At 45.8% G+C, this 13918-nt stretch overlaps 1 protein-coding gene across 1 annotated transcript in view; it reads left to right on the forward strand.

The window, feature by feature from the left end:
• Positions 1-13918, forward strand: part of RIMOC1 (RAB7A interacting MON1-CCZ1 complex subunit 1) — a 515078-nt gene that overhangs the window by 292371 nt on the left and 208789 nt on the right. Inside the window, exon 4 of the mRNA XM_086960587.1 lies at positions 11421-11570. Within this exon, the coding sequence (XP_086816713.1) occupies positions 11421-11570 (150 nt within the window). The remainder of the gene's footprint in view (positions 1-11420; positions 11571-13918) is intronic.

The following is a 13918-nucleotide window of genomic DNA, read 5'->3' on the forward strand; positions in this document are numbered from 1 at the left end:
ACAATGTTGAGAGTCTCAGCCCTTATGTTTTCGCATTCAAAGATTGGCTACCATCACAGGATTAGAAAGAAGGATCATCGGTTTCAACATACGTCTTCATTGACCGTGAAGACAATGTCTTTGGAGACAATAAGATTGCCATCAATGTCAAAGCCTCATTGCTGATCCCTTTCTCTGTCAGGACATTACCAGCAGGTGTTGTCACCAGCGTTCTTAGGAAATTGCCACTAGATGTCCACTGGTCTGTCGACCCCCTGCAGAGTGTCATTCTCTGTTGAAATCTCCATCATTCACGACAAGGAAACATTAGCAAAAGGAATTCCTAGATGTCAAAGTGGATTCTCCTCATACAACTCCATAGATATCACACTGTTCATTTATGGTATGCCTTTCTCTATAACCTACTCAATCTTCACATGGAACTCTGATGGCAGTCTCATCACCATCTCCACCATCTTACTTGATAAAAAAAATCAAATACTGAGGTACAGGTTGCAAACAAGCCTTCACAAAAGATGAGACCTCCTATAACACTGAACCCGCATCCTTTTCCCTTCAAACCTATCAGACCTATTATACAGTTTGAAGATCCAGTTCAGCAAATTCTTTGTCCTCTACAAATTTAACCTCCTTGGATGCTTTCTAAGGCAAATCAAGTCTCCTACATGCCTTGTTCTACCGAGGCTGCCATCATCTTGTAGACATACTCCCAAAAAAAGAAGGGATGATATACCTCCAACATTTTCCTTTTCAAACACCAATGATACCTATTTGTCATACATTCCGACATCGCATGCAGCTTCTCCTTTTCATGCATCATCCATGGATGACATTAACAATTTAATGAGATTTTAGCACAGGGTGCATCAAAACTAAATATTTCAGTGGAGACTTCAAAACCAGCTGTTTCAATCATCCTCAAGACACATATGTCAAGAGCAGCTTCAAATCCCCTGCTTCTTTTTGTATCAAGACTTTTGGATGTAGCTCAAGAGAAGTTCATATTACCTGTAACGATTAAGTCGGCCACTCAAAAACTAATAAAGAATTATAAAGCTACTATAGACAACTGGACTGCCTAAAATGAGCCTCACCCAGACTCAACTATTGTCACTCCAGTCAAACGGCATCATTCTTCAGCTCTGGAAACTACTGCACCTCTGGAAAGAAGTAAGCAATGTGACCAAGCTCAAAAAGAGGTATGTGGTAACTGCAGATCACCTTAAAAATGTGAGTGCCACTGCCCATTTGGGTCGATACAAAGAGAAATAAAGGACTGTATGAAGTCTTTTATAGATGATTTGCCAAAACAGCGGCAAAAAGATTACTTCTAACAATAGAATCAGAGTTTGTTGCTTTCCAGCCAAATAATTAGTGCAGCAGTAGATTCGACAGATCTGGCCTTGGCTTCTTATTGCAATGGTGTGGCCATCAGAAGCCCATTCTAGCTTTGCTTGACTTCATTGAAACCAGACCCTAATTTGCAGCTAATCTACCATTTTCAGGTTCCTCATTATTTGGCCAACAAGCAGGCGATTAAATGCTAAAGACGCAGCAGAAATCCTGCATACATTTGGCCTAAAGGAGGAGAAAAAAATCTTCAAACAATTCAAGCCTAGGCAAAGAAGACCTTACTGACAGACGGTTCAGTACCCTCCATGACCTTACCAACAAATCACCATTTGCCACTGAATCTAGAAGTTGCTCTACATCAAGAGCTAGATCTTAATCCACCTTAAATATCTTGCCACGTTAGCATTTTTAGTTGGTGCTCTTTTGATGTTTTGGTGGTATAGATGGAGGAATGGTTTTGAAATGAATAAAGTATGCATGAGAAACAATACTTAGCACCCACGTGTTTTTTGTGATGGTAGGCTACTCTTCCAAGTGAAGAGTCAGGGCTCCCCCAATGGCAGTGAGGACCGGGGGAGGGAGGGGTGAACGGTGAACGGTTGAAAGGCTGTCATTGTCTCCCCAGTGAATGCCTTCTACTTTTGGTCATTGAAGACTTTGGAGTAGCTCTCTTAAATCTTGCCTGTTTCTTCTGACATTGATATTTTTGCCCTTGGTGATATTTTTGGCAGGATTGGTAGGGCCATGTAGGGTACTGAACCGTCTGTCAGTAAGGTCTTCTTTGCCTAGGCTTGAATTGTTTGAAGATTTTTTTCTCCTCCTTTAGACCAAATGTATGCAGGATTTCTGCTGCGTCTTTAGCATTTAATTGCCTGCTTGTTGGCCAAATAATGAGGAACCTGAAAATTGAAGATTAGCTACCTTCAAATGAGGGTCTGGTTTCAATGAATTCAAGCGAAGCTAGAATGAGCTTCTGATGGCCACACCATTGCAATAAGAAGCCGAGGCCAGATCTGTCGAATCTACTGCTGCACTAATTATTTGGCTTGAAAGCAACAAACTCTGATTCTATTGTTAGAAGTAATCTTTTTGCCGATGTTTGGCAAATCATCTATAAAAGACTTCATACAGTCCTTTATTTCTCATTGTATCGACCCAAATGGGCAGTGGCACTCACATTTTTAAGGTGATCTGCAGTTACCACATACCTCTTTTTGAGCTTGGTCCCATTGCTTACTTCTTTGCGGAGGTGCAGTAGTTTCCAGAGCTGAAGAATGATGCCGTTTGACTGGAGTGACAATAGTTGAGTCTGGGTGCCGTTCATTTTAGGCAGTCCAGTTGTTTATAGCAGCTTTATAATTCTTTATTAGTTTTTGAGTGGCCGACTTAATCGTTACAGGTAATATGAACTTCTCCTGAGCTATATCCAAAAGTCTTGATACAAAAAGGAGCAGGGGATTTGGAGCTGCTTTTGACTTATGTGTCTTGAGGATGATTGAAACAGCTGGTTTTGAAGTCTCCACTGAAATATTTAGTTTTGATGCACCCTGCGCTAAAATCTCATTAAATTGCTAATGTCATCCATGGATGATGCATGAAAAGGAGAAGCTGTATGCAATGTCGGAATGTATGACAAATAGGTATCATTGGTGTAGGAAAAGGAAAATGTTGATGGAGGTACATCATCCTTCTTTTTTTGGGAGTATGTCTACAAGATGATGGCAGCCTCGGTAGAAGAAGGCATGTAGGAGACTTGATTTGCCGTAGAAAACATCCAAGGAGGTTAAAGTTGTAGAGGACAAAGAATTTGCTGAACTGGATCTTCAAACTGTATAATAGGTCTGATAGGCTTGAAGGGCAAAGGATGCAGGTTCAGTGTTCTAGGAGGTCTCATCTTTTGTGAAGGCTTGTTTGCAACCTGTACCTCAGTATTTGATTTGTTTATCAAGTAAGATGGTGGAGATGGTGATGAGACTGCCATCAGAGTTCCATGTGAAGATTGAGTAGGTTATAGAGAAAGGCATACCATAAATGAACAGTGTGATATCTATGGAGTTGTATGAGGAGAATCCACTTTGACATCTAGGAATTCCTCTTGCTAATGTTTCCTTGTCGTGAATGATGGAGATTTCAACAGAGAATGACACTCTGCAGGGGGTCGACAAACCAGTGGACATCTAGTGGCAATTTCTTAAGAACGCTGGTGACAACACTTTTGAATCCATCAGGCCAAGGAGGATAAATATTCATGTCCGCACGCGGAATATAATGCGGACAAGAGTGATACCACTGTGATGGGTATATGTTTTTTATTCTCGGAGTCCAATTGTCAAACTCCAGCATTGACCAAAGGATTAAGATCTTCCGTTCGGAACAGACTACATCTATTTCTGAATAAGCGAAATTTGATCGAGATATCTTTACTCTCCGTACAGAACGGTCTCTTACCAACAGTAAGCCCTGATGAAGTTCTCTGATGGAGAACGAAACGCGTTGGTTGGAAAGTAAAGAATTTGTTTGGACATTGAATATGAAATAAAGTAACTTCATTAAACTCATTCTGTGATCTTTGGGCTTTTTTTCCTCATGCACGCCCACACAATGCCAGCTTGAAAATAGATATTTCCACGGATGCAAACAACAGAAAATGCCAAGAATATGCATCCAAATTCTACCACCTAGGGTTAAAAGGTAATACCCTTTTGAAAGACTCTCTAGGCACATTTCTCTACTGCTTGTTTCCAGTCCTGGGAGGACATAGCCTGGCAGTTCAGGCTGGACTGTTCCCATGGGGAGCAGGGTCAAGGCTGGTTTGCATATGGCTGTACCCAAACCTGAACGGCATGGTGAGCAAAAAGATTATTGATTTAGGCTCAGATTTCTATACTAGGGGTGAGTGTTTGACAGTGTTTAGCTTTCCGTCTATCTTAATCTTATTGTATTGCAAAACTAAAGATATGCAAAAATCATACTGTCTTTTCATTAATTATTTCCCAGTAAGAACAGGGTTACCATCATCAAAATATTCCATTTCTAGATGGATAGTCTATTTTATACTTCTTTCATACCTACTATCTAAGCATCCCAAACCTGGTAGACCTAAAACACATTCTGCACTGTGAAAAGCTACAACTATAGCTCTTTTTAGAAATGTTCCCAATTCAGAAATATGTAAAGCTGCTACTCAGAGATCTATTCAAACCTTTACTAGACCCTACTGTCTAGATTCAGACTCCAGAGCAGATGCTCAAGTTGGGCAGGCTTCTTTGAGGAACATTTTCGGTGATTGTTGAAGTTGTTTTAATTTCATTTCTGACTAATTGTGGGATTGACTATTCTATTTATTGCTATGACTACTGATGAGAATCCCCCGAAAAAGAAGGAAAAGGTTACTCACTTGTAATCCTAGTTCTCTTACAGGGGAATCCTCATCAAAGTTATAAGCAACCCTTCTGCCTCCATCGACAGCTCTCAACAATGTTTCACCCAAGATTCTATGGCAGGACCGGAGGATCAGATTATGCTTTCTATTCTTCGCTGTTTTATTACATACAAAACTCACAGCAGCCCAGAAAGCACTTATTCAAAAAATAAACGTAAACACAAGCTCATGAGACATCAGATAAACTACAATTTCCATGAGTCCATCAACAATCCATAACGTAGTCCTTCCACTCTTTCCATGTAGGCTAGATATGCAGTCCCTCTTTACTGTTCTCCCTCTTTCTTCGCTGCTCACGCAGCCAGTGAAGTGTTTTTTCCGATTCTTCTTACTTTATTGGGGGGCTTTATTGTATGGATTTATGATGTGTGGGGGTCGAGAGGGGCTCGGATTGTACTCTTGATTTTCTTTTTCAGAGCCCCTGAGTCGCGGGAACGTTTTCGTTCCTGACACAACGTTTGTCCCCTACGCAAGTTGCGGTTGCTATACAAGGCCGCTAGAGGGCTCTCCGTCGTCTCGTTGATCCGCAGCGCGGTTCCCTTCATAGGGAGGAGCCGCGCTGAGGTTTGCACCGAGCCGGAGTCTTGCCCTTGCCGTCCCACGAACGCCCGGTCATCCGGGTCTGTATTTTCCCCAATTTACTGACGCCCATTGGGTCTGTACGTGCGGTTTTACCGCGTCAATCGCCTTCGGGCAGAACAGTGCACTTGAGGCGATTTTGCCGACATTCGCCCCCGGGCAGTTCTGGAGTCTGGGTCAGACCCAAAAAAGAGTGTGTGGTAGCGCGCAGTGGGGCGGTAGACCTGGTCAGCTTTGAGGGTCAGCGCGCTTGGAGGCTTAAGTGCAGCCTTGATCGCCACGCGTGTGGCCCTAAGGAATTTACAGTCCTCAGGTCTGTCCAAATCATATTCTGATGCCCATCCTGTTGGGTAGTATTGGTAAAGGGAGTTTTAAGTTCCCTACTGTCTTTGTGAATGGAGCAGGACGGGTTTTACGAGGAGGAGCCCCACTCCTATTTGAATGATGACGAATTTTACAACGCTGTGGATAGCTCTATCTATCGCTGCGTCACGGAGGTGGTGGCCTCATGGAGGAGCGCCTCTCCGCGCGCAAGCCCATGCGGGAGTGACCACGAACCTCCGGGGGCCCTCAGGTGAAGGTCCCCCGGCCCCGAAGAAACCTTGCAGGGAGGGGTTGCCGCAGGGGGGCCAAGGGGTGGACAGGGGCGCCTTTGAACGCCTACGGGATGCATTTTTGGCTAAGGCGACCACTGCCCCCCTACCCCGGCCTCGGCCCCCGATCCCTCGGTGGCTTCAGGTACAGCACCTCCATCTCCAGAAGGGGACTCCCCCGATACTGACGACGATGAGGAGTCGGTCCGCTCTTGGCGACCTTTAAGCTCTGCCGCTAAGTTGCCGAAGGACAGCTCAGGCATGCTGGACCCGGACGAGATTATTCATCCAGGGTCCGCAGCCTGGGCGGCAGGTGACAAGGTGGCGAAGTTTGTGGCGAGCCGACTGCGTAAGCCATTGGAGAAGGACGCTAGGGGGTGCCTACGGGGTGAATGTCCGAGGCCCACACTGGAGGGCAAGGTGGCCCTTACACCAGAGTTAGATGCAAAGATGGCCACCTTCCTCGCTAAATTTATGAAGGACCCTCGCACGGGCATTGACCGCTCCTGACGGTCATGCCAGGATAAGCTATTGGACGCGGTCGGCCCATTCCCCAAGAACCTCGATAAGGTAGAGGAGGCGAAAGTTTCTGGGGCTGCAATTTCCCCAGATGTCCTCTCCAACTGGGCGCAGCGCGTCGTTATCTTCCTGGGTAACGCCAACTGCCCCCTGTTGACGGAGCGCCGACGATCCCTTTTAGTCAAGTTGGATCCGAAGTTGGGGGACTTGGCCTCTTCGGAGGCTGGTGCGGTGGCCCAAGGCGGGCTTTTCGGGGAGCCCTTCATAAGAGAGCTGGGAAAATTTGTGTCCACCTTTACCTCGCTGGACAAAGCTCAATCCAGCATAAAACGGGTCTTCCAACAACGTTTTTCCCAAGGGGCCGGTCGAGGTAGGGGCCGATCGACCGGCCGTGGCGGACAGAATGCCAACAATAGAGGGCAAGGCTCCGGGCGAGGCCAGTACCAAACCTCAGCCAACTTCACCAACTTTTATCCTACAAGAGGGCAGCGATTCGGTGGTCGAGGATTCCGAAAGAACTCTGGCCCTACCAACTCCAACGGTGAGTGTCATGTCTGTAATCCCTGCAGAACAGGTGCTCATTGGGGGTCAGTTAGCGGCCTTCTACGAGGAATGGGCAGCACTTACTGCGGACGCTTGGGTCTTGCAGACAGTGCAAGGTTTCCACATAGAGTTTTACGACCAACCCGTTCAGGCAGATGCACCGCGACCTATGGTGTTTTCGGACGCCGATGCGCAGTTGATTGATGAAGAGGTCTCCGAATTGCTTCGCATGGGAGCCATTCGTCAATCAACTCGCCACCCCTTGGGTTTCTTAAGCAATGTTTTCCTGGTGGACAAAACCGACGGGGGAAGGCGCCCGGTAATCAACCTCAGGAAGTTCAACGGGTGGCTGGTTTATCGGCACTTCAAAATGGAGGGGATTCACCTCCTCCGGGACGTCCTCCGTCCACAGGACTGGATGGTGCGCCTGGACCTCAAGGATGCATACCTTGTAGTTCCCATTCATCCTCCGCACCTCCGTTTTCTACAGTTTTTATGGAGGAATTGCGTGTTCGAGTTCACCGCCCTTCCATTCGGGCTTTCCTCGGCCCCCTGGTGCTTCACGAAAGTGTTGCACCCGGCGGTGGAATACCGGCGAAGTCAGGGTATCCACATGATTGTCTATTTAGACGACATCCTGTTGATGGCGCAGTGCCCGGTACAGTTACGTTCACAACTTCAGGAGACAGTCTGTCTTTTGCAGGGACTGGGCTTTATCATCAACGGCAACAAGTCGGTCTTGGTTCCAAGTCAGACGATGACGTTCTTGGGTTTTGTCATAGACTCCGTAGGAGCCTCTCTCAGCTTGCCGTCCCGAAAGATTGCCAAGATCCAGCATCTTTTGCGGCAGACCATTGTGAAGGAGCGGACCTCCCTGCGGCAGATTGCCAGGGTGGTGGGTCTTCTCTCCTCTTCCATCCAGGCGATTTTCCCGGGTCCCCTGCACTACAGGGCCCTTCAGCGTCTCAAAGCTCAGCACCTCCGGAGGGGCATGTCATACGATCAGATGGTGCCCTTATCGGACGAAGTGAAGGAGGAAATGGAGTGGTGGCTGTCCCACATGGAGGCATGGAACGGTCGGGCGATCTTCGGGTCCGTTCCAGACCTCATCATAGAATCCGACGCCAGCAGGTCGGGTTGGGGTGCTCGCTGCGGGGAATTTTCCACAGGGGGCACCTGGTCTTCTGACGAACAGAAGTTGCACATCAATTGTCTAGAACTTCTGGCGGGGTCTTTCGCAGTACGCTGCTGGACCAGAGATTCAGTGAAATCCTGTGTACTGTTGAAGATGGAAAATGTCTCAGCAGTGCGGTACGTGAACCACCTGGGTGGTCCTCGGTCCCAAGCTCTGGCAGCTTTGGCGAAAGAGTTCTGGGACTATTGCCTCGATCATCAGGTATCCGTCACAGCTGAATATTTACCGGGGCAAGCCAATCAAGTAGCGGATTGGCATTCCAGGCATCTGCAGGACTCCAGCCAATGGATGTTGGATGTTCAGGTCTTCCAGTGGCTGAACGGTTTGTGGGGTCCTTTCTCAGTGGACCTGTTCGCGTCCTGCTTGGATCATCAGCTCCCACGGGTTTTCAGTTGGAGGCCGGATCCTCTGGCGGAGGCGACCAATGCTTTTCTCCAAGATTGGAGTCAGGAGCGGCCGTTTGCGTTTCCCCCATTCTCAATGGTGATGCGGGCGGTGACTCAGGTTCGCCGGCAGGCGGTGGAGTTGGTGATGGTGACTCCGCTTTGGAGATCCCAAGTCTGGTTTCCAGTTCTTCTGGAACTTTCCTGGGATTCTCCAATCCTACTCCCCCGGTTTCCTCACCTGCTGCTCAATCCGGATCGGGAGCTGCATCATCTCCTCACTCACGGTTCTCTCCGCCTCATGGCATGGAGGCTTTCCGGCGACGCTGGTCGCTCCCGGGCCTTTCGAGGTCGGCTGAGGGACTTTTGTCCAAGGCCTGGGCAGACAGTAGGGCGAAACGCTACAGATCCGCTTGGACTAAGTGGATGCGTTGGTGTTTTCGAAGGGGCCTGGATCCCTTGGTCGCAGGCGTCGTTCCTATTCTGAACTTTCTGGCAGATTTGGCGACCAAAGGCCTCGCATACTGAACTATCAATGCGCTGCGTTCAGCGATTTCGGCAGGCCATCATCCTGTGAACGGGGCACCGGTGGGTGAGCACCCTTTTGTTTGTAGGCTCTTGAGGGGCATTCGTCTTTCACTGCCTCCGGAGCCTCGGTACTCAGTCCTCTGGGATGTTAATGTGGTCCTTAATCTCTTCTTGTCCTGGCAACCGAATAAATATTTGTCTCTAAAAGATCTTTCAGCTAAACTGGCCATGCTTTTGTGTTTGGTGTCGTGCCGTAGGGTGTCGGATGTCCGTGCCCTGGATGTCTCGGCGAGAGTTTTCTCCCCGGACGGGGTTACCTTTACGGTGGGGCGTTGCACAAAATCTGCGTCACGAACTATATCGTACCCAGCTTTTGTGGACGTCCCCAAGCTGTGTGTAGTGCAATGTCTGAAAGCCTATGAAGAGATGACTCTGGAACTTCGCCCGCCGGGCGAAAGACAATTGTTAATTGCCTTGCGAAAGCCACACAAAGCAGTCTCCTCCCCCACTATTGCGAGGTGGATGCCCTGGGTCATGCAGGAAGCAGGCATCGATACTAAGCGTTTCGGAGCGCATTCAGCCAGAGGAGCTATGGCTTCTAAGGCTTTTTCTGCAGGAGCTTGTCTTGAGGATTTACTGCGCGCCCCGGATTTGTCCTCGGATTCCACCTTTAAGAGGTTCTACTTTAAACCAGTGTTAGACATAGCCCAGTTGGTGGTAAGTAAGCTTTGAACTAGCATAATCTGAGCCTCCGGTCCTGCCATAGAATCGAAATTTGCCTAGCGGATGTAACGGTAAGTTTCAATTCTATTAAGGACAGGGAGGCAAGGATTATCCCTCCCTGGATATCTTCTTGGAGAAGAACCCACCCGTATTGTGGTAAGTAAATGGATTTCGATCTGATTCTTGAAAACTGTGGAATTTTCATGCTTGATGATGTTGATGCCTTTGCTGTCGACATGGTTTCCTTTACAACGCTTATGCTGTTGTGTTTTTTTGCCAGGCTATGATGGTTCAAAACAAGACCAGTGATGAGTGAGTGTAACCTGCGCGAAGAAAGAGGGAGAACAGTAAAGAGGGACTGCATATCTAGCCTACATGGAAAGAGTGGAAGGACTATGTTATGGATTGTTGATGGACTCATGGAAATTGTAGTTTATCTGATGTCTCATGAGCTTGTGTTTACGTTTATTTTTTGAATAAGTGCTTTCTGGGCTGCTGTGAGTTTTGTATGTAATAAAACAGCGAAGAATAGAAAGCATAATCCTCGCCTCCGTGTCCTTAATAGAATTGAAATTTACCGTTACATCCGCTAGGCAAATTTCGATTCTCTAACTTACATACAAATTACCTGACCACCTGTAAGGGATGATGTGATGCAATGTGTAATGTGAGGTACTTAAAGGCACAGCGACAGTTTTATCTACAATTCTTTGTAATGCAGCCAATTGGCAAATAATTTAACACTTGAACAATGTACAATTTTTATAAACCTTTTCTTCTCTGAATTTCAATGTTCCGGCTACATTGAAATTCAGAGAAGAAAAGTTTTATAAAAAAAAAGAACAAGAAGATTATGAATAAAGAAATCCTTTTTAAGAAAAACTTTGATGGTGTCTGTGCACTTTGTAATGCAAACTATTTGTTTATCTCACCTATCTGCTGCTCTTCAAAGACAGAGCTCAAAACTCAGGCTGTCTTCTGCTGCTAACGTATGGGGAAAGTTGTTAACAGATTCTTTCCACTTTGCAGTCAGAGAAAGAGAAATAAAAGTGAATTATGTGACAATCTTGCTGGGGGTCAATGAAGTATGAACAAAATGCTGTAGGATGCTTTTTTGTAACACACAACAAAGTGTTAATTGTTCTACATGTACACATTCATTAGAAAGGAAGGCAAAAATTAAGCACATTTTGTTATTCTGAAGTGTGATGGGAACAAAGATTTTAATACAAGCAGAACAATTCCAGTCACTTTAAATAGCGATGCACAAATAAATAGTCACTGAAACCTGATTTCCAACTATTATAATTTGTGGACAGTGTAGTTTTATCAGTAAAACTGTATGTGTGTGCAAATATAGTGCCCATTTCAATGGAAATGTGCTGTCTGTAAATGGCAGTGCTGTACCACACAATGCTTTGGTTACATTAAAAAATCACCCGCCTCCTGTCCATTAAATCTAGATAGGTCATAAACACAACTAAAAAGTGGGTCATGGTTCAAAAACGTTTGTGAGGCACTGATTTAAACCATATATTCTTGCATAATTTGTTTCATTGCAGGAGCATACCATCCTGACTCCAGAGTTATTGGAATGCCTATATTGGCGCAGAGGAGCCTTGCTGTATATGTATTGCCATACCATTAGACATACCATCAGGCATAATGAGCAGGAGCAGAAGATCGACAAAAGTACTGACATTCTAAACAAGGTATAAGTCTGTTTTGGATTTTTTTTCTTTAGAGTGCATTAACCCAGAGTGAGTCAATTCAACACTCCACTTGGTAAGAGGCCAGTTTGAAATGACCTTTTACAAACATAGCAGGTATTCTTGTGGGGTCATTTTACATTGAGTGCCCATTGAAGTGCAGCGAGTGTGTGCACCCATTTTCTTATCTTTTGGCGTAAGAAGGTCCTAGAGGACCATTCCACAACCGATTCTACGCTTTGAGGCACTTTGATTTATCTCACTGCAACAAGTTAGTAAAGCTTTTTGACATATGTAAAAATCCACTGTATTTACTTATCGTGGAAGAAATCTATCACTCCTCAGGCGTAAACGTATTTCCTAATACAAAGTTGTATGGAACAAAAACCCCAGCAATAAAAAAAGTTTTTTGAAACGATACTAAATAATTTTTTATTTGCATTTCATATATGTTTGTGTTTTTGTGTGTGTATATGTATATATATATATATATATATATATATATATATATATATATATATATATATATATATATGTATATATATATATATATATATATATATATATATATATATATATATATGTGTGTGTGTGTTTATGACGCGCTTATTTTATTTTTCTAATAGCCCAATATTCCTGTGACCAAATAATGCTGCATTATAAAGAAATAGTCAGTGAATTAGAATACTTCACCCAATAGGTTATGAATGGTGGTTAATATGTTCCTTCCAAAATAGGAAACATTACAAATCAATTGGTTAAAGCAGTAAATCTCTGATATGAGTTATGGAAATTGTGATAGACTAATATCCACCACTCAAATGACTTTCATATTTCACTATACTACTTCACCACTAATCCTTTATGGGTTCCGAAGTAGCGTGCTACTTGCGAAAAAAAGCACTTCAACACCACATCAGGGGTAACCAGTGGCATATAAAAGCAAAGCTTTTTCCCTCTTCTATCCCTCCGCTATCCTTCTGACACCGAACAGATTAACCTATCCACCACTCAAATTACTTTCATATTTCATTATGCTAATTCAACACTAATCCTTTATGGGTTCTGGAGTAGCTTGCTACTCGCCGACAAAGAGTGTTGAGGCCTCGTCAGGGGTAGTAAGCGCTATATAAATGCAAATACAATGCAGTATAATATGAAGGATGTCTTTTGTGTATTGGCATTGTGATCAAGGCCTGTGAGAGGCCGAAACGTTATGCTGCCGTTTGTTGCCAAATAAAATATCAACTCACGGATTACCTGGTCCTGCTGTTTTTCTTCAAGGTAGCGTGGCTGAACGTTGCTCTGAGTGCCTTGCTGAGGACCCGTTTGGATTGTTCAGCCGGTTGGGTGCTTCTCCGGCGTAGCAGGACCCTCCTTCAATTGTCGGCTTGGCGGCAGGAAGCCGCAACCTCCGGTGACCCGGGGGGACTGTTGTCTCTCGTTGGAGAGTTACCGCCTTGCCCCGGAATACCCAGTGAGCGGCGCTGATCCGAAGAGGGAGTTCCGACTCGGCGTGCTGACGGCGGTCGGACGCCCGGGCTGTTGAGCTCGCTCTAGGTTATCGGCGTCAGAGGATACTTTCCGTGAAGGAGTTTTTCCCGGTGTGTCGGACAGCTGCATTCATCCTGAAACCGACATTACCAGTGAGTGACGCGAGACAACGCGTGTTACATATTTTTGACTGTATTGCAACATGGCAGCTGGTGGTAGACGAGGGAGGGAAGTGGCAGCCCTCGATGTATTTGACGACTCCCCGGCTGGGGGGTCGACTGCAGTAGGCTCCACTGCGGAAATTAATGACAGTGCTGTGAACTTACGTGGCCTGTACAAGAAACTGGAGAAACTAATTAAACGTGAGCAGGCCAAGTGGTGGGAGCACCGCTCTTTGAGTAGATATCTGGAGGTGAATCGAATACCGAGGGGGCTGCGAGTACTGCTGGCCCCCAGCTACGTCCAACCTGACCCGGAGATGCTCAGAGAGTGGGCGGAGTGCAATTTGGAGTCTTCGAGGAGGTTGGTGCAAATATTAGTCCGTTATGCTGAGTCGGACCGAATGAAAATACAAAACCAAATTGATGCGCTGAACCTCGAGATTGAGGAGCTAAGTACCGACAAACTGGCAGAAAGCACCAAACTCCGAGAGGAAATGATTGTCCGTGTCCAGAAGGAGGAGGACATCATCATAAAGCGCAAACAATACAAATTTCAGCGGAACAAAACAGACTATCTGGAAGGTTGTATATTTACGTTTGCACGGAAGTATGACGCCAGGAAAGCGTCCCAGCCGCCAAAAAGCACAGTGCCTCCCAAGGAACAAGGAGCCCAACGGGCCACATCATCAGCCAGCT

Source organism: Lissotriton vulgaris, chromosome 3_1 (assembly GCF_964263255.1).
Source record: "Lissotriton vulgaris chromosome 3_1, aLisVul1.2, whole genome shotgun sequence".
Lineage (NCBI taxonomy): Eukaryota > Metazoa > Chordata > Amphibia > Caudata > Salamandridae > Lissotriton > Lissotriton vulgaris.